A 21282-nucleotide genomic window follows, 5' to 3' on the forward strand; every position below is an offset into this window, starting at 1 on the left:
TAACCTGCCTTAAAGGGTTGTCATGAGGACTAAATATATGAGTTAATATACAAAAAGCTCTCAGAATAGTGTCTCGTAGATAGAAAAAGTCTATATGTGCTATCCAGCGTTAAGAATATTTTCCTTTTATTACATCAAACTTGATCACCGGAACTTCTAGCTCCCAAGAGATCAAAAGTAAGTCTTAAGGGGTAGAAAGGCACACTCCCAGAGGCAGACACCAATAAGAAGAGACAACGCATAGCTTAACAGAGAGGTGGACACTGGAAGCAAGAAAAGTAGCCCAAGAACTCCAAAGCCCAGCACGCCGAGCCGTGCAACGCGGGGCAGACAGCCTCCGAACTCCGAGGCCGTAACCTTGTCCTGCAATGTTCAGTAATTATTCAGAATGATACCTCTGAATCATCAGGGAAAGGTTATATGACGTTAAAAGTGTTCCGTTACAAGGTTTTCTGTCTTGAAAATCTTTCCATAACAATTATTTCAATAAAAGAGGTCAGCTTTGCTCAGCTCTCTGGTGTGCCAGGTGCCATACCCTACATTGCAGGAGACAAGCAGCACTGGAGTACTCACTAGCCTTTCCTGAGCCAGGAAAATGATTTGCACACAGTTGGTGTAATCTGTGTGGATGCATTTGATGTTTGGTGTCAGACTATTGAGGAGACACCACAGCCAGGTAGCCCATCCGGTCTAGCCTTTATGGGGAAAATATAAGAATTATAAAACAAAGGCCGGGAGTGGTAGCTCGCGCCTGTAATCTCAGCACTTTGGGAGGCCAAGGTGGGCGGATCACCTGAGGTCAGAAGTTCGAGACCAGCCTGGCCAACATGGTGAAACCCTGTCTCTACTAAAAATACAAAAAAATTAGCCGGACGTGGTGGTGTGTGCCTATAAACCCAGGTACCCTGGAGCCTGAGGCAGGAGAATAGCTTAGAACTCCAGGGGGTGGAGGTTGCAGTGAGCCAAGATGGTGCCATTGTACTCCAGCCTGGGTAGTAGAGCAAGACTCTGTCTCGAAAGAAAGAAAGAATGAAAGAAAGAAAGAAAAAAAGAAAGGAAGGAAAGAAGGAAGGAAGGAAGGAAGGAAGGAAGGAAGGAGGGGAGGGAGGAAGGAAGGAAGGAAGGAAGGAAGGAAGGAAGGAAGGAGAGAGAAAGAAAGAAAGAATTGTAAGACATGGACCCTGCCCTTAAGTAACTTGTAATCTAGAGAAAGAGACCTAGAACTTCTTGGGCTCCCTCCGTAGGTAATGAATTGAAACCTGTGCTAACCATGAGTCTTACAGAGCAGAAGATAATTGGGTGTCAATGTGTGTGGGAAAGACTAAATATGTAGCAGGCATAGGAAATGAAGCTCAGCAGAAGAAAACGAGGCTCGGTGCAGTTCAGGGCAATCAAGAAATGCTTCACAGAAAAAGATGGCTATGATGTAGGCACTGAAGAACTGATAGAACTCATACAGGTATTGGGGAGAGGAGACCCAGCTAGACAGGCACCCAGCACAACTGGAAATGCAGGGGCAAGTATGAGCAGGTCACATTCCCAGGCCAGCAGCAATGCCAGTGTGCCCAGAACAGAGGCTGTGTCCAGAAGCACTAAGACATGAAGTAGGAAAGTTAGTAAGAAGCCAACTTTAGTTTGGATGTGGTCAGCAGTAGGGGCTAGGAAAAGTATCTGGGCAGGAGAATGGCCTCACAGAATCACTGGAAAATTAGCAAAGTCCAGTCAGGCTGAGCTACATGCCTGTAGACACCATGGTGTGGCTGGCAGAAACAGGCCTCCCTAACTCCTCTGGTCCCCAGGTGAGCAGGAAAGACAAGACACCTAATCTTGGGCTCCCCAAGTGAGGGCTTACCCCCATTGCCTTCCCTGGATGCTCCCTGCTCCTTCCTCTCCCACCCTGCCTGACCTGGTAGGGTCTGTGCAGACACCCACTGTGGCAGGAGAGTTGGCAGCTGTTTGGGCAGGTAAGTCAGTCACCTGGGCGTGGTCTACTCCCAGGCTCCCCGTGGAGGGAAGCGCCATCTCTTGCAGTAACACTCGCTTTCCTGCTATGCCTGTGGCACTGGCTGTCCACTCCCACCCAGCATGGGCCCTTCCTCACCCCCTACCAACTTATCTCATCCTCCCCCTACCTGAGGACCTGGGCCAATGGACCTTTCTCGAAGCCTGGAACTCACCCACCCTGGGCTTCTGGTTCCTTTCCCTGCTCTTGTGAAACTCCCCAGTTCTGTGGGCAGATGCCCTGGCAGCATCAGCACCGAGCAAGTAGCTACAGGCCAAGGGCCCCGGTGCCCACTCCTGCCGTCAGCGCTCAGCAAGCCACAGCCAGGAGGTCTGTTTGCCCAGCCGCTGTGCCAGGCACCTCTTCTCCCAGCATCCCCCCAACCCCCACAGCTACCCCAGCACAGGGAGGCAAGCACAAGCCTGCAGGTGGTGTTGGAGCTCTCTACGGCCCGACACCCTGATTAGTGGCTGGAGAGAACTTCCAAGATTAGAGCTGCAAGGCCTCACCCTTTGGGGCCTTCAAGAGGACTTGAAAACTTCCATGGACAGAAATGTCAAGGCTGTACAGGCTGGAGGAGGAGTGGTTTTGCAGAGAACCAAAGAGGCCTAGTCTTTCTATATTCCACAGTCCCATGTCTGGAAACTTGGATGTGGAGACAGCCACACAGAGGCGTCCTCTCCACACCTCACTTCCAGCGCTGTGAGAGCTCTGGCATCCTTTCTCCACTCTGATGTCTTCTTCAGGTTCATGGAACATCAGGGTAGGGGAGAGATGAGAACTAACATTTCGTGAGCATCTGCTCTGGGCCAGGCATGCATCCAGTTCTCAAATCAGTTGATCCTTTGAGGCAGGTGTTATTACTTCTCCCACCTGCATGTGAACACACACACACACACACACAGACACACACACACACTTTATGGAGGAAGGTACAAGAAGGTAACCTTGGTTCAAATCTCTCATTTTACAAACAAGAGAACAAAAGCCCAGAGAGTTTGCCCAAGGTCCCACAACTCATTCTTGAGAACCCCCGACTCCCTAAAGCGCAGACCATTCCACCTCTCAAATCCTCTTTTTCTTCTTCTTGCGTGTACCTTCCTTTCCACCATAGCAAACCCAATATTTCTTCACACAGTGGAGTGGGAGTCCCTGTGGCAGGAGGACCCCCGAGGGAGCCCCGAGTGTTAAAGCCCCTCCTATCTTGGACCTTTACCCACAACCACAGGAGGAAGGTTTTCTGGAGGAGCTGCTGGCTGGCCCTCCTGACTCCCCTTCCCACCCCACAGTCATCCTGACAGATGAGGAGGTGCAGAGGAAGCGGGAGATGATCCTGAAGCGGAAGGAGGAGGAGGCCTTGAAGGACAGTCTGCGGCCCAAGCTGTCTGAGGAGCAGCAGCGCATCATTGCCATCCTGCTGGACGCCCACCATAAGACCTACGACCCCACCTACTCCGACTTCTGCCAGTTCCGGGTATGTCTGCCTGCTGGGAGGATGAATCGGTCCAGAGGAGAAGCACTAGTGGAACCAGGGCCCAGGGAGTAGGGACAGAGGGCAGGGGACATCCTGAATAGAACTGGGGTAGGGACGGAGGCTGCTCTGCCCCCTGGCACTGAGAGGCTTCGCCTTCCCGTAGACCTTCCTCAAAGCCATTCCTATCAGAGATCAGGACCAAGGTAGGAAGGTGACCCCAAAATGTGGGTCTGAGACCCCATCTTTCCCTTCCAGCCTCCAGTTCGTGTGAATGATGGTGGAGGGAGCCATCCTTCCAGGCCCAACTCGAGACACACTCCCAGCTTCTCTGGGGACTCCTCCTCCTGCTGCTCAGATCACTATATCACCTCTCCAGGTAAGCAGGACTTCAGTCCTCCATGGAGTAAGGGAGCTGGGGTGAGGAGTCCACCCCACCTGCCCTGGGGCTGCCGGATAGAAGGAGGTGGAAGGCTCCCTAATAGAAACTTACATACATACTGTGTGCCATGCAGTGTCTTCAAAACAGCCCCTCTGTTACAGAAGGGGGTGACTTGCCCAAGGGCCCACATTGGGGAAGAGGCCAAGCTGGGATTCCAGCTGTACAGCATCGGGCTCCTAGGCCCATGCTCTTTCCTCTAAGCCAGGCTTCAGCCCATGGCCCCCTCCCTGGAGGTGACCTGCTTCCTTTAAGTGATATTTTAATCCTGGGCCCTTCAGAAGGTGAAATTTGGAGTGGGAAGGAGAATGTGTTGGTCCCATTGCGGCCCACCTTCCACCTGAGCTCTGGGGACCACTCTGGCCCTGGAGGACCTGTCCCCTCCAGCTCAGCTGAGAGTCTGGGAGGCATCATGCTTTCCTTCCTTTCTTTTTTTGAGATGGAGTCTTGCTCTGTTGCCTAGACTGAAGTGCAGTGGCACGATCTCGGCTCACTGCAACCTTCGCCTCCTGGGTTCAAGCGATTCTCCTGCCTCAGCCTCCTGAGTTGCTGGGACTATAGGCACATACCACCACACCTGGCTAATTTTTGTATTTTTAGTAGAGATGGGGTTTCACCATGTTGGCCAGGCTGGTCTCCATCTCCTGACATTGTGATCTGCCCCCTTGGCCTCCCAAAGTGCTGAGATTACAGGCATAAGCCACCACGCCCCGCCCATGCTTTCCATCTTGTGGCCTTTTTCTTCCTTCCTCTTCATCACCCTGCCTCATCTGCCCCCTGCTCTTGTCCTTCCTCTCTCTACCCCTAACCTGACCCTGGTGTCCTCTGCTTGGGGTCTGCAGGAGGGCAGGGATGGGAAAAAACCTTCCCCTCCAGGCAATTAGAACCTTAGATAAAGCAATTCCATACTCAGTGATGAATCTGTGCCCAGATCCAGAATAGATGGAAAGGGTCCCAGTGCCCCTGGACAGAGATACTAGTTAGAACACTTGCTCCCTGCATGATCAGCTGACCCTCCCAGCCCCTCACCTTGTAGGAATCCCTCCCACTTGTCTCTTTTCTGTACTTACCTTCCTGCTCTTTCCAGGTGATAGCATATTTCTTTATATCAGTTAAGGCCAGTCTGTTTAATCCATATGTTGTTCTGTATTTCAGCTTTCAATAGTAATTCCATATTATTTAGGAGGCTTGTTGTTGTTGTTTTTTGTTTTTGTTTGTGTTTTGTTTTGTTTTGAGACAGAATCTTGCTCTGTCACCCAGGCTGGAGTGCAGTGGCACACTCTCTGCCTCCACGGTTCAAGCCATTTTCCTGCTCAGCCTCCAGAGTAGCTGGGATTACAGGCACCCACCACCACACCTGGCTAATTTTTGTATTTTTAGTAGAAATGGGGTTTCACCATGTTTGCCAGGCTGGTCTCGAACTCCTGACCTCAGATGATCCGCCTGCCTTGGCCTCACAAAGTGCTGGGATTACAGGCATGAGCCACTGCGCCCTGCCTATTTAGGAGTTTTTTGATACCCTCTTGTAAGTTCATTGATTCAAGGTGCTTAAACTGCCCTCCCCACAAGTGGTATGTTCAGTATAGCATATATTTATTTAAAAATTTGGCTGGGTGCGGTGGCTCAAGCCTGTAATCCCAGCACTTTGGGAGGCCGAGACGGGTGGATCACAAGGTCAGGAGATCGAGACCATCCTGGCTAACACAGTGAAACCCCGTCTCTACTAAAAAATACAAAAAACTAGCCGGGAGAGGTGGCGGGCGCCTATAGTCCCAGCTACTCGGGAGGCTGAGGCAGGAGAATGGCGTGAACCCGAAAGGCGGAGCTTGCAGTGAGCTGAGATCTGGCCACTGCACTCCAGTTTGGGCGACAGAGCCAGACTCCGTCTCAAAAAAAAAAAAAAAAAAAATTCAAACAAGTTAAACTTTTTATTTTTTTAAAAAATTATTATACAAAAGTAATACATGTTCATCTTAGACATTGGGAAAACATAAACTATATATATATATATATATATACACTTTAATCCTGCTACCCAAAGATAATCACTGTTAGCACTGTAATATATCTCTTGCCTCTTTTTTTAAAAACACATATGTACATTCAGAAAAGAAATTTTGCTGTATACAATCTGATGACTTGTTTTTTTAATATTGCATTGTTTTTCCTTACAATTTAGTATGCATCCAGAATATAATTTTTAAAGGCTGCACAGTATTTTGGAATACAATAATGTACCTAAATCCCCTACCATTGGATATCTGGATTATTTCCCAGCATTTTAATAAGACAACAGTATACTTATAGCTAAATATTTACACTTATCTGAAATTTTCCCTTACAATGAATTCCAGGAAGTGGGATTACTGGTCAAAGAGTACACACAATTGTTTGACTAATGTCAAATAGCTTTCTAGATTACCTGCAGTAATGTGCATCTCCTTTAGCACCCCAGCCCTCATAGGCATTGCCTATTTCCTGCATCTTTATAAATACTGGCATCAGTATTTAAACATTTTTGTTTCTGGTTTATAGGTGAAAAGTGTAGATGTTCTCCATCTCAGTTCTTTGATCATTAGCAAGGTTGAACATTTTTTTCCATGGGTTGATGGGTCCCAAATTCATTTCTGATTGAGATCTGTAGGAACAGCACACGGTCTGCTTGAGGAAGTCTCATTGCTCTGAGTGTCTCTGGCTCTTTGATTTTACTGTCTCATGCTGCTGAAAGAGGCAGAGAGAGTCCCAAAGGGAAGCCTGGGCTGAAGGGTGACCTCTGGAGTCACTGCAGGATTCCCAGCTGGCTCTCCTGCCAGGGCACACCAGGTCTTTGCAGGGGCTGGCAGGAGTGGTCCTGGTCCAAGTATCCTTAAATAGCTCCTTCTGTTCCCTCATCTCCCCCAGACATGATGGACTCGTCCAGGTTCTCCAACCTGGATCTGAGTGAAGAAGATTCAGATGACCCTTCTCTGACTCTAGAGCTGTCCCAGCTTTCCATGCTGCCCCACCTGGCTGACCTGGTCAGTTACAGCATCCAGAAGGTCATTGGCTTTGCTAAGATGATCCCAGGATTCAGGTAAGAAACTTCTGCAATATCTAGGGAACAGAGTCAGAGTCCTAGACTGAGCTATAAGAAGGGCTGGAGATCACCCATCCACCACTCCTTTTTTTTATTTTTTATTTTTTTAAATGGAGTCTCACTCTGTCACCCAGGCTGGAGTGCAGTGATGCCATCTCGGCTCACTGCAACCTCTGCTCCCAGATTCAAGCGATTCTCCTGCCTCAAACTCCCAAGTAGCTGAGATTACAGGTACCCACAACCATGCCCAGCTAATGTATGTATGTATGTATGTATGTATGTATGTATTTTTATTTTTCCAGACGGAGTCTCACTCTGACACCCAGGCTGAAGTGCAATGGTGCTGTCTTTGCTCACTGCAACTGCCGCCTCCCAGGTTCAAGCGATTCTCCTGCCTCAGCCTCCTAAGTAGCTGGGATTACAGGTGCATGCCACCATGCCCAGCTAATTTTTGTATTTTTAGTAGAGACGGGGTTTCACCATGTTGGCCAGGCTGTTCTCGACCACCTGACCTCACGATCTACCTGCATCGGCCTCCCAAAGTGCTGGGATTATAGGTGTGAGCCATCACACCCTGCCCTAATTTTTTTATTTTAGTAGAGACGGAGTTTTGCCATGTTGCCCAGGCTGGTCTCAAACTCCTGACCTCAAATGATCCACCCGCCTCAGCATCCCAAAGTGCTGGGATTACAGGCATGAGCCACCGCACCCAGCCTCCATTGCTTCTTTAAAATAGAGATTCAGGCCCTACCCTAGACCTGCTAAATCGGAACCTCTGGTGTAGGACCAGAAATCTGTATTTATGAAGTGCAGCCTATCCTGCGTTACTCTGCAGGCCAGCACTGGAGAGCTAGTCCATCCCCTCACTTTCTGGATGATGGTATGGAAGCCCAGAAAGGTCCAACGGCCAGCCAGGATCCCTTCCTGGTGTTGGAGCCAGCATGTCAGAACCAGGCCTAGAACTCCCAGCTCACTGTTGTGTTACTCCAGCTGGCTTGACTGGCATCCTCATATTATCTCTTTAAATTCAACGACATGATTCCTCCACACCCCAACTCTGAGAGTAGAATGAAGTGATAGAGAGGAGAAGGGTTGGCCATGTAGACTTGTGAAACAGTCTAGGAATCCTGGAGAAAGACAGGTTTCCTGGCGTATATGACCCCGGCATCCTTCACCAAAATGAAGACCATTTAAAGACCATTTCCTGGCCAAGCGTGGTGGCACATGCCTATAATCCCAACGCTTTGAGAGGCTGAGGTAGGAGTTCAGCCCAGGAATTCCAGACCAGCTTGAGCAACATAGTGAGACCTCTTCTCTACAAAAAGAAAAAAGAAAAAAAATTATAAATTAGCTGGGTGTGGTGGCACACGCCTGTAGTCCCACCTACTAGGAAGGCTGAGGCAGGAGGATCACTTGAGCCCAGGAGGTCAAGGCTGCAGTTAGCCATGATTGTACCACTGCACTCCAGCCTGGGCAACAGAGCAAGAATCTGTCTCAGAAAAGAAAAACATAAAGACCATTTCGTAACCATACTGAAACATTTTTTGCCAAAATAGATAAGTATAAGGAGTTCTACTAGAGAAGGGATCCTCCTTTATCAATTCACTCATATAAATTTCATTCATTTATTCCCATGTTTTATTGTTGTAACACTAACAGTGTATATAATACTTATATTTAAATACTCATACAGTGTTAATACTCTTTTTTTTCCTTTTCTTGTTTGAGACGGAGTTTCGCTCTTGTCACCCAGGCTGGAGTGCAATGGCGTGATCTCACTGCAACCTCCACCTTCCGGGTTCAAGCAATTCTGCCTCAGCCTCCCAAGTAGCTGGAACTACATACAGGAGTATGCCACCATGCCAGGCTAATTTTTTGTATTTTATTTTGAGACAAGACTTTCCCTCTTGTTGCCCAGGCCGGAGTACAATGACACAGTTTCAACTCACTGCAACCTCTACCTCCCGGGTTCAAGCAATTCTCCTGCCTTAGCCTCCCAAGTAGCTGAAATTACAGGCACGCACCACCACGCCCGGCTAGTTTTGTATTTTTAGTAGTAGAGACGGGATTTTACCATGTTGGCCAGGCTGGTCTCGAACTCCTGACCTCAAGTGATCTGCTGGCCTCAGCTTCCCAAAGTGCTGGGATTACAGGCATGAACCACTACGCCCGGCCAATATTCTTAAAATAGAGTACTGACACATTTAGTAGATGTGTTGGGAGATGGCTATATTTATGTATGTTTGTATATTAATTCTTCCCAAAAGTTCATTTGGCATATTGCCATAAAATACATGAACAATATGGTTGAGAAAGAGAAGTAAATCGATCTTAAGCAATATTATTATCATTTTAAGTAGCAGCAAGAGCTGGATTTCCGGTAGAAGGAGCAAAATGCTTCCTAGATACTAATGCTCAGATTCAGTGCTAGAATACGGGGAGCTGGAAAATGAGTTAACATTGCTGGCTCTGGATGGAAACAGATATGAGGTGCCACATATCCGTTTATGAACCTCTTAGCTGTGTAGAAAAGCCATCAGTTATTTCCTAAATTACTGCCTTGCCAGTGAGATGATGGTCATTCACAGAGTTAAACCCAGAACTTTCCAGTTCGTTTCTGCCCTGAGAAAACTGGCTCTGTGTTATTTTATGCCTGTCACCAACCCAAATACCAGAAATTTTTCAATGCTCTTCCTCTGGAATTAATGTGAAAATGGCAAAGAAAAGAAAACTGGCAGACAGTGATGAGACACTTCTACCGCATTGCACATTTTGGTTGTAGCGATAGGAGCGAGGGCCCTCTGGCAGGCAGGCAGGAGCAAGCGACAGATCTCATGTGAGTCAGGCATTGCTCTGAGCACAGGGTTTACCCTCAGAGCCTTTCCTTGGAACTGACAATACATTCCGTAGAGCACAAGTTCCAACTCCCTCCTCCACGCTTCACGTTACTGTTTGCAAACTCCACATATACCAAAGTCTTGTTTTGTGTAAACGGCTAAGGGAAAAACACGGAAGCACTCCGCTTCCATCCTCATGTCAGGCAGTAGTACTCATCTACACAGGCTTCATTTTTCCCTGCTCTAGTGGGGAGTAGGACAGAGGGCCCTCATGACCCTTTCCAGGTACTGAGGTTCAGTGATTCCAGTGGGGGCTGAGATTGCACACACAGGAAAGCTGTCCTAAAAAGAAAGTTACTTACTGAATCAGATTACTCCAATGCTGCCCCCTTCACTAAGGAACCCCAGCCTCCACTTTTCTCCCATGCTCAAGTTCCCTATTCCTTGCCCTCCCACATGGACCCTGACACAAATAGTACTACTCTCAGTTTCTCTTCACGAGGTTAAATTGAAGTCTGCCCTCTTCCTTTCATCATGTTCCCCTCTGTCCCCTAGTCTGTCCTTGCAACTCATGGCTAAAGTGAGGTACATATGGGCAGGTACAGGAGCTGCCCAGCCATTGATGCAAAATGGATTAAACTGATCCTGAACATGCTAGGGTTTGCTTCTCTGTCTTCAGTATGACTTGAGAAGTCCCAGAGCAGAAGGCATGCCAATGAAAATGGAGCAGGCCTTGCTAAGAGAGCTTGCAGGGACACTGGTATGGACACTCTCTGTGGCTGGACAGAGGTGATGCTGAGCCTGGACTGGAGCCCAAACCTAGGCTCCAACTGGGCCCAGCATGGGCCAGCCCAGCAGCTCTCTCGTTCTGCTGCTTTCCACACTTAGGGGTTCTGTTGTTCCAAGACATAGAAGAATAGTGGCTGCGTCCCTGGTGGCTTTGATCTTGCAGCCTATAGGCAGGCGCGGAGGGTGTGGGGAAGCCAGGATGAGACTTCTGTGTGGGTGTGTGGGGGCACAGGATGAGTCTCCAATGTGGGCATGAGACCAACGTGGGGCGGGGCTGGATGGGCTGCTCTGGGTGTGAACTGCGCTACAGTGTGGCCTTGGCCTGCTCTCTCCTCCCACCTCTCCTCCCTTAGTTTCTCAGTCTCACCCCACAAAACTCCCTCCCTGCTGGCACTGCAAATGAAATGCACGGAGGAGGTGGCGTCAGCAGCAGCATCTAAATGGCCAGGAGCAGCCTTAGATCCCAGGACTTAGGACCCCCAGGCTTCACTGCCAAGTAAAGTGCACAAGAGACCAGGCCACGTCAGCTGCAGCCCTGCCCTTTTCTGCTAAATGCCTTCACCTTCATTGCCATTCCATACCCAGGGAAGAGCCCTGGGGGTTATCATGCTTCCTTCGTGCTGTGCCCTTTCTCCACATTCATTTCTTCATCCATCCAACAAATAGCTTTCTTACACAAACTGTGAGGGACAAAAGTTGTTGAGAAGACAGTCCCTGGCATCCAGGGATTTGGTGTCTGATGAAAGAGACAGACGTGTAAACAATTGCTGCAAGGAGATAAGAGCCCTGCTAGAAGCCTGCTGGAGGTACCGTGGGAATGCGGGAGGGGAGGGGCCGAGCTCTGCCTGTGGGGGTGGGAAAGATGAAACAGCAACACAATTCCAGTCACATCTCGGGTGCCCAGAAGCGGCTGCAGGCGTGAAGACAGAGGAGGGTGTAAATGTCACACAGGTGAGGGAGGGGGAACGGAGCTGTGTTGGTGCCTATCATTGTGGAACAAGCTCTCTTGTGGCTTCCCCTGTAACTCCACCTCTACTCCCACCTTGCCATCATCCTTGGTCCTGGCTGTGAGCTGTATTTAGAAAGGCCCTGTATTTCCAGGCTGTGGGCAGTCAGTTGGGGTTGTTTTGGGCTTCTGTTCCTAGCAGCAGGATGTCTGGATCACAAAGGCAGTGATCCCACTGAAGTCTCGCTGGTCCGCACCCATGGAAGGTGTGTTCACTGCTGGCCATCTGTTTGAGTGGGGCATTGAACAAAAGCCTATGTATAAAGATATTCCTCCCAGAATTACCTATGATAGCAAAAACTGGAAGCAATCAAAATGTTCAAAAATAGATAAATGGAAGACTGGTTCAATAACTTAGAGTATACTGTTATGATGTAACATTATGCAACCCTCTAAGAACTGGGCTAAAGAATTTTGAGTAATATAGGAAGCAGGATAAAGAATTAGTATAAGCTCCAGTATGTTAAAGATATACTCCCTCTCTCTATGTATATGTGTGGATATATATATATATATTTGTATAGAAAAAAGATAGGAAGGTGCCAGGCACGGCAGCTCACAGCTATAATCCCAGAACTTTGGGAGGCCAAGGCAGGCAGATCACTTGAGGTCAGGAGTTCAAGACCAGCCTGGCCAACATGGTGAAACCCCATCTTTACTAAAAATACAAAAATTAGCCGGGTGTGGTGGCTCATGCCTGTAGTACCAGCTCCTCCGCAGGCTGAGACAGGAGAATGGCTTGAACCCAGGAGGCAGAGGTTGCAGTGAGCCGAGATTGCACCACTGCACTCCAGCCTGGGCAACAGAGCAAGACTCTGTCTCAAAAAAAAAAAAAAAATTAAAATAAATAGAAAAATAAATAAGAAAAAAAGACAGGAAGAAAATACACCGAAATGTGAAGTGTGGTTATGAGCAATTTTAATTTGTTTTTACATTTTTATGTATTTTCCAAAGATTTGATAATGAGTATGTTTTACTTGTATAATGAGTCAAATCAAAAACGGGGATGGTGTTCCTTTTTGTTTTTTAAATGTGATTTGAGTATCTAGAGAAAAGTGACAAGGATGGTGAGATGTTTAGACATTGTGTCATTAGACTATCTGAAGTAGTTTTCCTTTTTAAAAAACTCCATTAGCTATGGTTCGAAGGAAGTCCCATGGCTAGTGAAGAAGTCTGGTTCTGGGTTTCTTGAGTACAAAACTGTAAACCACAAATGAGTGTACCATCATCGTGGGTTGCAGCTCAATAGAAGAGGCCATTAATCTCGGCGCGAACAACTCCATGGCTGTGTCCAGAGGCCCTAAGCTCCCTGACCCTAGGAGAGTCCTACAGAGGTTATGTAGGAGCCACCTCTAAGAGCTCCTAAGAGGGGCCCTCCAACTCTAGCACTTTGTGATTTTTTTCAATACAGATCCTTTGCTGGCCATCCTGATCATGCAAGGCTTCTCATTCCCCACCATCTATCACCCATTGATACAACACTCTCATCAGTTAATATCGGCTTCCTGACTTTATATACAAACATGCAGCTATCCAGGGGATGACAGCCTATCTACAGGATATCCAGGAGGAAATAGACAGTCAGGAAGAGAAAGAGAGTAAAAGCCAGAAGCAAGCTGATTTGTGAGCCCTGCCTTTTCCTCGCCATTGTTCAGACAAGCTCAATCATGACTCAGAATAGTGGAACTAGTCATTGGCCTCTCAACTCATCAACGCATCTCTATTAATCCTCTTGTTGTGCTGAGGGCTCAATGATCATTGTGTGGGCAACAGTAAGGTGATTAAGAGGAGGTGCTGGCCCCCAAGTAACTTACAAATAAGAGTAGAAAACAAGTGGCTGGGCGCAGTGGCTCACGCCATAATCCCAGCACTTTGGGAGGCTGAGGTGGGCAGATCATCTGAGGTCAGGAGTTTGAGACCAGCCTGGCCAACATGGCGAAACCCTGTCTCTACTAAAAATACAAAAATTGGCTAGGCGTGGTGGTGGGTGTCTGTAATCCCAGCTACTCAGGAGGCTGAGGTAGGAAAATTGCTTGAACCTGCGAGGTGGAGGGTGCAGTGAGCCAAGACTGCACCACTGCACTCCAGCCTGGGCAACAGAGCAAGACTCTGTCTCAAAAAAAAAAAAAAAAAGTAGAAAACAAGCATGTAAAGAGCAGAACTGGAAGAGAAGGGCAAAATAAGAGCACCAGCAATGTTCAATGCGTCACAACGACATGGCCCTAACTGTGCTGAAGAGTCAGAGGGTGCGGGGCTCCAAGGGAAAACACAGTGGATTCAGGACCAGAAAAACAAAATGGAACATTAGAAAGGTATTCCTGGCTGGAGCTGTAGTATGCTCAAAGGCGTGGTGATGGCTGGATACAGTGGCTCACACCTGTAACCCCAGTGCTTTGGGAGGTCAAGATGAGAGGATCACATGAGGCCAGGAGTTTGAGACCAGCCTGGGTCACATAGTGAAACACCATGTCTACAAAAAAAAATTTAAAAGTTAGCTAGGTGTGGTGGTAGGCATCTGTAGTCCTAGCTACTTAGGAGGCTGAGGCAGGAGGATTGCTCGAGCCCAGGAGTTTGGGGCTGCAGTGAGCTATGGTCATTCTGTTGCACTCCAGCTTGTGTGACAGAACAGGACACTGTCTCTAAAAATAATAATAAAAGAAAATTAGCTGAGCATGGTGGTGCATGCTTGTAGTCTTAGCTATTTGGAAGGCTGAGATGGGAGACTCACTTGAGCCCAGGAGTTTGAGGCTATAACATGCTATGATCATAACACTGTACTTCAGCCTCAGCAACAGAGTGAGATCCTGTCTCAAGAAAAAAAAAAAAAAAAGGCACAGTGAGAACACACAGCATCTGAATGTGGAGTGGCATGATCCCGCTAGAATGGAAGGTTGGTGGAGTTTACCATGGGAAAGGGAGTTGGAATGAGAGGTTGGAGCCAAGTTAGGGAGTATGGGCCTGAACCTAGGGTGTTTGAGAGTCAGTGAGGATTTCTGAGCACAAGAAGACATTGACCTACAGCAGTGGTAAAAAAGATGAATGACAGACTGGAGAGACCCAAGTCTGAGATTCCCATAAGAGGCTATTGGTAAACACGCTGGAGCTCTGAACCAGAGCACTCCTGGTAGGAGTGGAAATAAGATCAGCAGCTCGAGAGACATCCTGGAGACAGAGCTGGCTGAATTTACTACTGAGAAGGACTGGAAGACAGGAGGAGGGAGAGGAGGAGAAAACTTGGGTGTTTTTGAAGATACTGTGGTCCTACCTTTTGCAGACCGCCATATTCATGCCTCAACGCTGGGAGCTTCCCTGGGCTCCGTCTTCCTGTGCCTCACAGCTCTGGCTGCTTGGCCTCTGGGTTTTCTTTGTCTTAGTAACTGAGCTACTTCACTTCCGGCCTTGGCACATGATCACAGTGCTGAACTGTTCTCTCTCAAGGAACACTCTTGTCCCTTCCAGCCAGGCTGCAAGCTCCTCGATGAAAGACCCAGGGCACATGTTGGCGCCCAGCAGGTGTATACCTGTCAAAACACTAAACTGATTTGTGTGTCTGGAAGGCCTTGACTGGTAACCTGACCTCCTTCCCTCCCTCCCCTGCAGAGACCTCACCTCTGAGGACCAGATAGTGCTGCTGAAGTCAAGTGCCATTGAGGTCATCATGTTACGCTCCAATGAATCCTTCACCATGGATGACATGTCCTGGACCTGTGGCAACCAGGACTACAAGTACCGCGTCAGTGACGTGACCAAAGGTATGCCTGGACTCCACCTCCACCTTTTCCAGCGCCCAGAGTCTGTCTCCACCCCTCCTGGGGTTTGGGCTCCAATCAGACACATGGGAGGGAGTTAGGCACCAACAGGGAGAGAAGGGTGAGGGTCCGACTCATGGGGTTGGAGGTGGGTGGGCGGCTCCTCAGCTCTGCCCACAGTACCTGGCCATTGTCTCTCACAGCCGGACACAGCCTGGAGCTGATTGAGCCCCTCATCAAGTTCCAGGTGGGACTGAAGAAGCTGAATTTGCATGAGGAGGAGCATGTTCTGCTCATGGCCATCTGCATCGTCTCCCCAGGTATGGGGCTAGGCCAGGAGGAGCTCGGGGACCTGGGGAGCAGGGAGCGTGAAGGACGAAGACCTGCTGAGGGCCAGCTGGGCAACCTGAAGGGAGATGTAGCAAAAGGAGAGGCAGAGAAGGAAATGCCTACTTTGCTGATTTGCAGAGCCCCAGTGGTGTGTGGATGCTGAGGTGCCCCTCACTGCCCTTGGCTCTGCCTTACAGAGTTTGTAGGCGACTCGTAGGGGGGATTCTGAGAAACTAGATAAGCAGGGTTCCTCGGGCCACAGACGGGCCTGCGTGTTCCCAATACTCAGGCTCTGCTCTCGTGTGAACTGGGCTCAATATTCCTGTTATTTGAGGTTTCTCGTGGGCAGGGTACAAAACCCTGGAGCCTGAGAGATAGTTCTGCCTATACAGTTTACCTGATTGATTTTGGAGGCAGTGTGCTGTGACCCTTGACCTCTTCTGCTGGTTAGAGGTGAGAAGAGGGGGAAAAGGCCGAAGAGGAAGTTATTGTAACCTTGGGGACATGATGTCAGTGATGAGGTTCAAAGAGGGGTGGCCCTGCCTCAGCCAGTGCTGTGTTCAGGGGACAAGCTAGTGGCCTCTGCCCAGGGATGCTTTCCTGGACTGGAGGCTCAAGGAATGGAGGTGGGCTCCCCTACACCTGCCCAGCCAGCATTCACTCATTCATTCATCCACTTAGCAACAATTTACTGAGCACCTATTGGGTACCAGGCACTATGCTAGGTACTGGAGTTCAACAGCAAACAGGACACAGGCTCCACTCTCATGAAGCTTAGATGGAAACATTAAACAAACGCTATTTAACAACTAATTCCTAACATGGCAAGAGTTGTAAAAATAAAGTAAATGATACTACAGAATGGTAGAAGGAGGGAAGTTGACATGGTCTGGGCCACGGAGGTAGAGTGTTGCCAGGAGTCTTTTGGAGGAAGACCTTTTAAGCTGTTACCCAAAGGATCAGTAAGAGTCTGGCAAAGATAGCAGAACAGAGTTCCAAGCAGTGGGAACACAGATGTGAAGGCTGGTGACCAGAGAGCACGGCACATCAGAACGCTGAGGGATGGACGGAGCATGGACAGAGAGCAAGGCCAGGCAGAGACAGGCCCAGGTGGGCCCATGGGAGGACCTGGGACTGGATCCTAAATACAAGGAGAAGTCACTGGAGGGCTTTGGGGCCATGCAGTGGTATCACCAGTCAGCAGTCATAGAGGGGTGGCCTAGGGGGTGCTGCCACTGAGTGTCTGTGTGGGTGGGGGGTGGGGGGATTGAGCAGTGAGGGGCCCAGCTCAGAGCTCCTGTGCCTTCTCTACCACCGTGTCCACAGATCGTCCCGGGGTGCAGGATGCCGCGCTGATCGAGGCCATCCAGGACCGCCTGTCCAACACGTTGCAGACCTACATCCGCTGCCGCCACCCGCCCCCGGGCAGCCACCTGCTCTATGCCAAGATGATCCAGAAGCTGGCCGACTTGCGCAGCCTCAATGAGGAGCACTCCAAGCAGTACCGCTGCCTCTCCTTCCAGCCTGAGAGCAGCATGAAGCTCACGCCCCTCGTGCTCGAAGTGTTTGGCAATGAGATCTCCTGACTAGGACAGCCCGAGGCAGTGCCTGGGTGGGGCCGCTCCTCCAGGGCCACGTGCCGGCCCCGGGGCTGGCAGCTACTCAGCAGCCCTCCTCACCCTGTGTGGGGTTCAGCCTCTCCTCTGCCACCTCCCCTGTCCACCCAGCCCATTCTCTCTCCTGTTCAACCTAACCCCTCTCCTGCAGACCTTTCCCTGGTCCCTTGAGACCTCAGCCATGAGGAGTTGCTGTTTGTTTGACAAAGAAACTCAAGTGGGGGCAGAGGGCAGAGGCTGGAGGCAGGGCCTTGCCCAGAGATGCCCCCACTACTGCATAAGTGGCTGCTGACTGGTGTTGAGGGAATAGGCAGGGGAAATGCATCAATTCCTCAGGGACAGAGACACTTGCACCTCCCCCTGCTGCAGGCCCCCCATTCCAGAGCCTAGTGGGGTCTCCCTCTCCTGCTTACTCATGATAATCAGCCCACAGCTCCCACCCCACCCGCTTTAGTGCCCACCGACATCCCATTGCCCTGGTTATATTCTCATGGGCAGTAGCTGTGGTGAGGTGGGTTTTCTTCCCATCACTGGAGCACCAGGCACGAACCCACCTGCTGAGAGACCCAAGGAGGAAAACAGACAAAAACAGCCTCACAGAAGAATAGTGGATGGTGGTCATAGCTATCCCTGTCACCAAGCCCCCAGTTTCTCACCCTGGATCTAAGGAGTTGGTTGAGGTGGAAGCCCTCCTTTCACAGATCCAGGTAGCAGGACTGAATTGTCCCCAGTTTGCAGAATAGCACCTGCCATCCTCGTCCTCCCCCTGCCAGTGCCTTACCTCCTGCCCAGGAGAGCCAGCCCTCCCTGTCCTCCTCGGGTCACCGAGGGTAACCCAGAGCCTGCTCCCCCCACCCCCTCCCCACTTCCAGTCTGAAGAAGCAGTGAGCCGCATCTCCTCCACCTGGCAGGGTGGGATGGAGGAGAAGAACTTTCAGACCCCAGCGGCTGAGTCATGATCTCCCTGCCGCCTCGGTGTGGTTCCAAGGCCGCTGTTCACCCACGGGGCTAAGAGCTAGCGCTCCCGCACCCCAGAGTGTGGGAAGGGAGAGCGGGGCAGCCTCGGGTGGCTAGTCAGAGACAGCGTTTGGGGGTTCCATGATGTGGAGTAGCGTCCCTTCTTATTCTCACTCCACCACCCAAAAGTCAAAAGGAGCCAGTGAGGCAGGGGCGGAGTGATACAACTTCAAATGCATGCTCTCTTCTGCAGCCAGCCCAGCCCCGCGGGTGGGAACGGTCTGTCCGTTTACTCCAGGGTGGGGACCTTGTGAGAGTGAGCTGTAGGTGTGCGGGACCAGTACAGAAAGGCGTTCTTCGAGGTGGATCACGGAGGCTTCTTAGATCAGTGCTTGAGTTTGGGGAATGCGACCGCATTTGCTGTGTCACCAGAAATGTTAAAGTCAGTGGGAACGTGACCGCCCCGCTCCCGGAAGCTGTGTCCTTCCACCTGTATCCGTTGTTCCCTGAAAACCCAGGGAGGAATCAGACTTCACACTGCAAGAGCCTCGGTATCCACCTGGCCCCATGTCTTTCAGAATTCTTCAGATGGAAAAACATCTGAAAGCCACATTCCTTACTGCAGAATAGCATATGTATCTCTTAATCTGTAAATTTATTAGATATGAGTTGTTTTCAGACTCAGACTCCATTTGTATTATATTCTAATATACAGGGTAGCAGGTACCACTGATTTGGAGATATTTATGGGGGGAGAACTTACATTGTGAAACTTCTGTACATTAATTATTGTTGCTATTGTTATTCTACAAGGGTCTAGGGAGAGACTCTTGTTTGATTTTAACTGCGGAACGTATTGGTCCAGCTTGCTCTTCAGTAGGAGAAAACACTTGAAAGTTGCTAAATGAGTCAATCCCCTCATTAAGGAAAACAGACAGAGGAGGGCGTGACTCACCCAAGCATATATAACTAGTTAGAAGTGGGCCAGGACAGGCCGGGCGGGGTGGCTCACGCCTGTAATCCCAGCACTTTGGGAGGCCGAGGCGGGAGGATCACCTGGGGTCGTGAGTTCGAGAGCAGCCTGACCAACATGGAGAAACCCTGTCTCTACTAAACACACACACACACACACACACACACACACACAACTGGGCGTAGTGGCACATGCCTTTAATCCCAGCTACTCGGGAAGCTGAGGCAGGAGAATTGAACCCAAGAGGTGGAGGTTGCAGTGAGCCAAGATCGTGCCGTTGCTCTCTAGCTCTGGGCAACAAGAGGGAAATTCCATCTTTAAAAAAAAAAAAAAAAAAGAAGTGGACTAGGACAGGACCAGACTTTGGAGTCATGGTCTGGTGTCCTGTTCACTACACTATGTTTGAGCTCAGACCCCACCATGTTTGAGCTCAGCCACCCCATTCCCCGGGTGGCTGACCCAGTCCCTGGGGAAAGCCCTGGATTTCAGACAGAGCAAGTCTGGATCTGGGACCCCTTCCTTCCTTCCATGGCTTGTAACTCCACCAACCCATCAGAAGGAGAAGGAGAAGGAAGGAGACTCACCTCTGCCTCATTGTGAGTCAGACCCTGCCCCACCGCAATGTGGCCCAGGCCTGCTGGGCTCTCCGCCTCACCCTTGTATAATGCTGTTGCCTCATCTATAACATGCATTTGTCTTTGTAATGTTGCCACCTTCCCAGCTCTCCTTCTGGCCCTGTCTTCTCCAGGAAACTCCTGGGAGTATCAGTTACTCAGCCCTGGGCCCCACCACCTAGGCCACTCCTCCAAAGGAAGTCTAGGAGCTGGGAGGAAAAGAAAAGAGGGAAAAATGAGTTTTCATGGGGCTGAACTGGGAGAAAAGGTCATCATCGATTCTATTTTAGAATGAAAGTGTGAAAATAAACATTTGTAAATGTAAAACTTTTAAGGTATATCATTATAACTGAAGAAGGGTGTGCACCAAAGTGCAAGATTTTCCACAAGATTCCCAGAGACAGGAAAATCCTCCAGCTGGCTAACTGGAAGCATGTAGGAGAATCGAAGTGAGGCCAACAGAGAAGGCAGGAATGTGTGGCAGATTTAGTGAAAGCTAGAGATAGGTGGCGAAAGGATGTAAACGGTGCCTGCTGAATGATTTCCAAAGAGAAAAAAGTTTGCCCTGCAGTTTGTCAAGTCAACCAATGTAGAAAGCTTTGCTTATGGTAATAAAAATGGCTCATACTTACATAGCACTTACTTTGTTGCAAGTACTGCTGTAAATAAATGCTTTATGGAAACCAATTTGCCTTATCCTTATAAGGACCCTAAGGGAGATGAATCATTATTACCCCCATTTGACAGAAGGGATAGCTTGAGCAATGCCACACTAGCAAGGGATGGGATTTGAACCTTCATCAGCTAGCTTCAGAAGCCACAAATTAACTGCTACATTGTCCTGCTTCCTACTGAGTTGGGGGACCTGACAGGTTACTGATGGTCTTGCTAGCTCTCTCCTAGAGAGGAGATAAAAGAGGTTCCCATTCCTAAAGCAGGCCCTGAGCTGGGAAAATTAGAGGTGCTGGATCAAACTGTGCTCTGCTCCCAGGAAGTGTGCAGTCCATATGTGACACCTACATGAGACCCTCAAAAATGAAAACCAAGCAGCTATTGGCAAAACTGTGTCTGCCATTAGAGATGGTGGCTGTGCCAGTGACCTGGAGGATTACAAATGACTGCTGTGCAGAAACAGGACTCCTAAGGGGCCCAACTTATGCCGATGCACTCCACTCTGCTTCCCAAAGAAGTGGGATTTATGATGAAGGATAGCGTTGCTAAGCACAGTAAACAAGAATAACCAACCAAGGACACAGCATTGTGATCTGAAAATAAGGAAATCATGCCAGCCAATGTATTGATTTAGGATAAGTTGGCCTGGGGATGTGATTCACTCTAATTTTTCAGAAATATCTGAAAATATTTCAAACCAAAGGCTAAAATGTGTTTCAGTGGGATGAGATGAACTTGGGGGAATCGGGGT

At 49.3% G+C, this 21282-nt stretch overlaps 1 protein-coding gene across 3 annotated transcripts in view; it reads left to right on the forward strand.

Moving 5' to 3' along the window:
• Positions 1-20546, forward strand: part of VDR (vitamin D receptor) — a 64103-nt gene extending 43557 nt beyond the window's left edge. For 2 of the 3 annotated variants that reach the window (XM_030939245.1, XM_030939246.1), the window contains 6 exons: positions 3292-3476; positions 3732-3852; positions 6814-6985; positions 15221-15372; positions 15573-15689; positions 17026-20546. In XM_030939245.1, coding sequence (XP_030795105.1) covers positions 3292-3476; positions 3732-3852; positions 6814-6985; positions 15221-15372; positions 15573-15689; positions 17026-17285 — 1007 coding nt within the window. In that variant the 3' untranslated portion in view covers positions 17286-20546. The remainder of the gene's footprint in view (positions 1-3291; positions 3477-3731; positions 3853-6813; positions 6986-15220; positions 15373-15572; positions 15690-17025) is intronic. The other variant, XM_030939247.1, reaches the window with a different exon arrangement.
• The last annotated feature ends 736 nt before the right edge of the window (positions 20547-21282 follow it).

This window comes from Rhinopithecus roxellana, chromosome 10, assembly GCF_007565055.1.
Source record: "Rhinopithecus roxellana isolate Shanxi Qingling chromosome 10, ASM756505v1, whole genome shotgun sequence".
Classification (NCBI taxonomy): Eukaryota; Metazoa; Chordata; class Mammalia; order Primates; family Cercopithecidae; genus Rhinopithecus; species Rhinopithecus roxellana.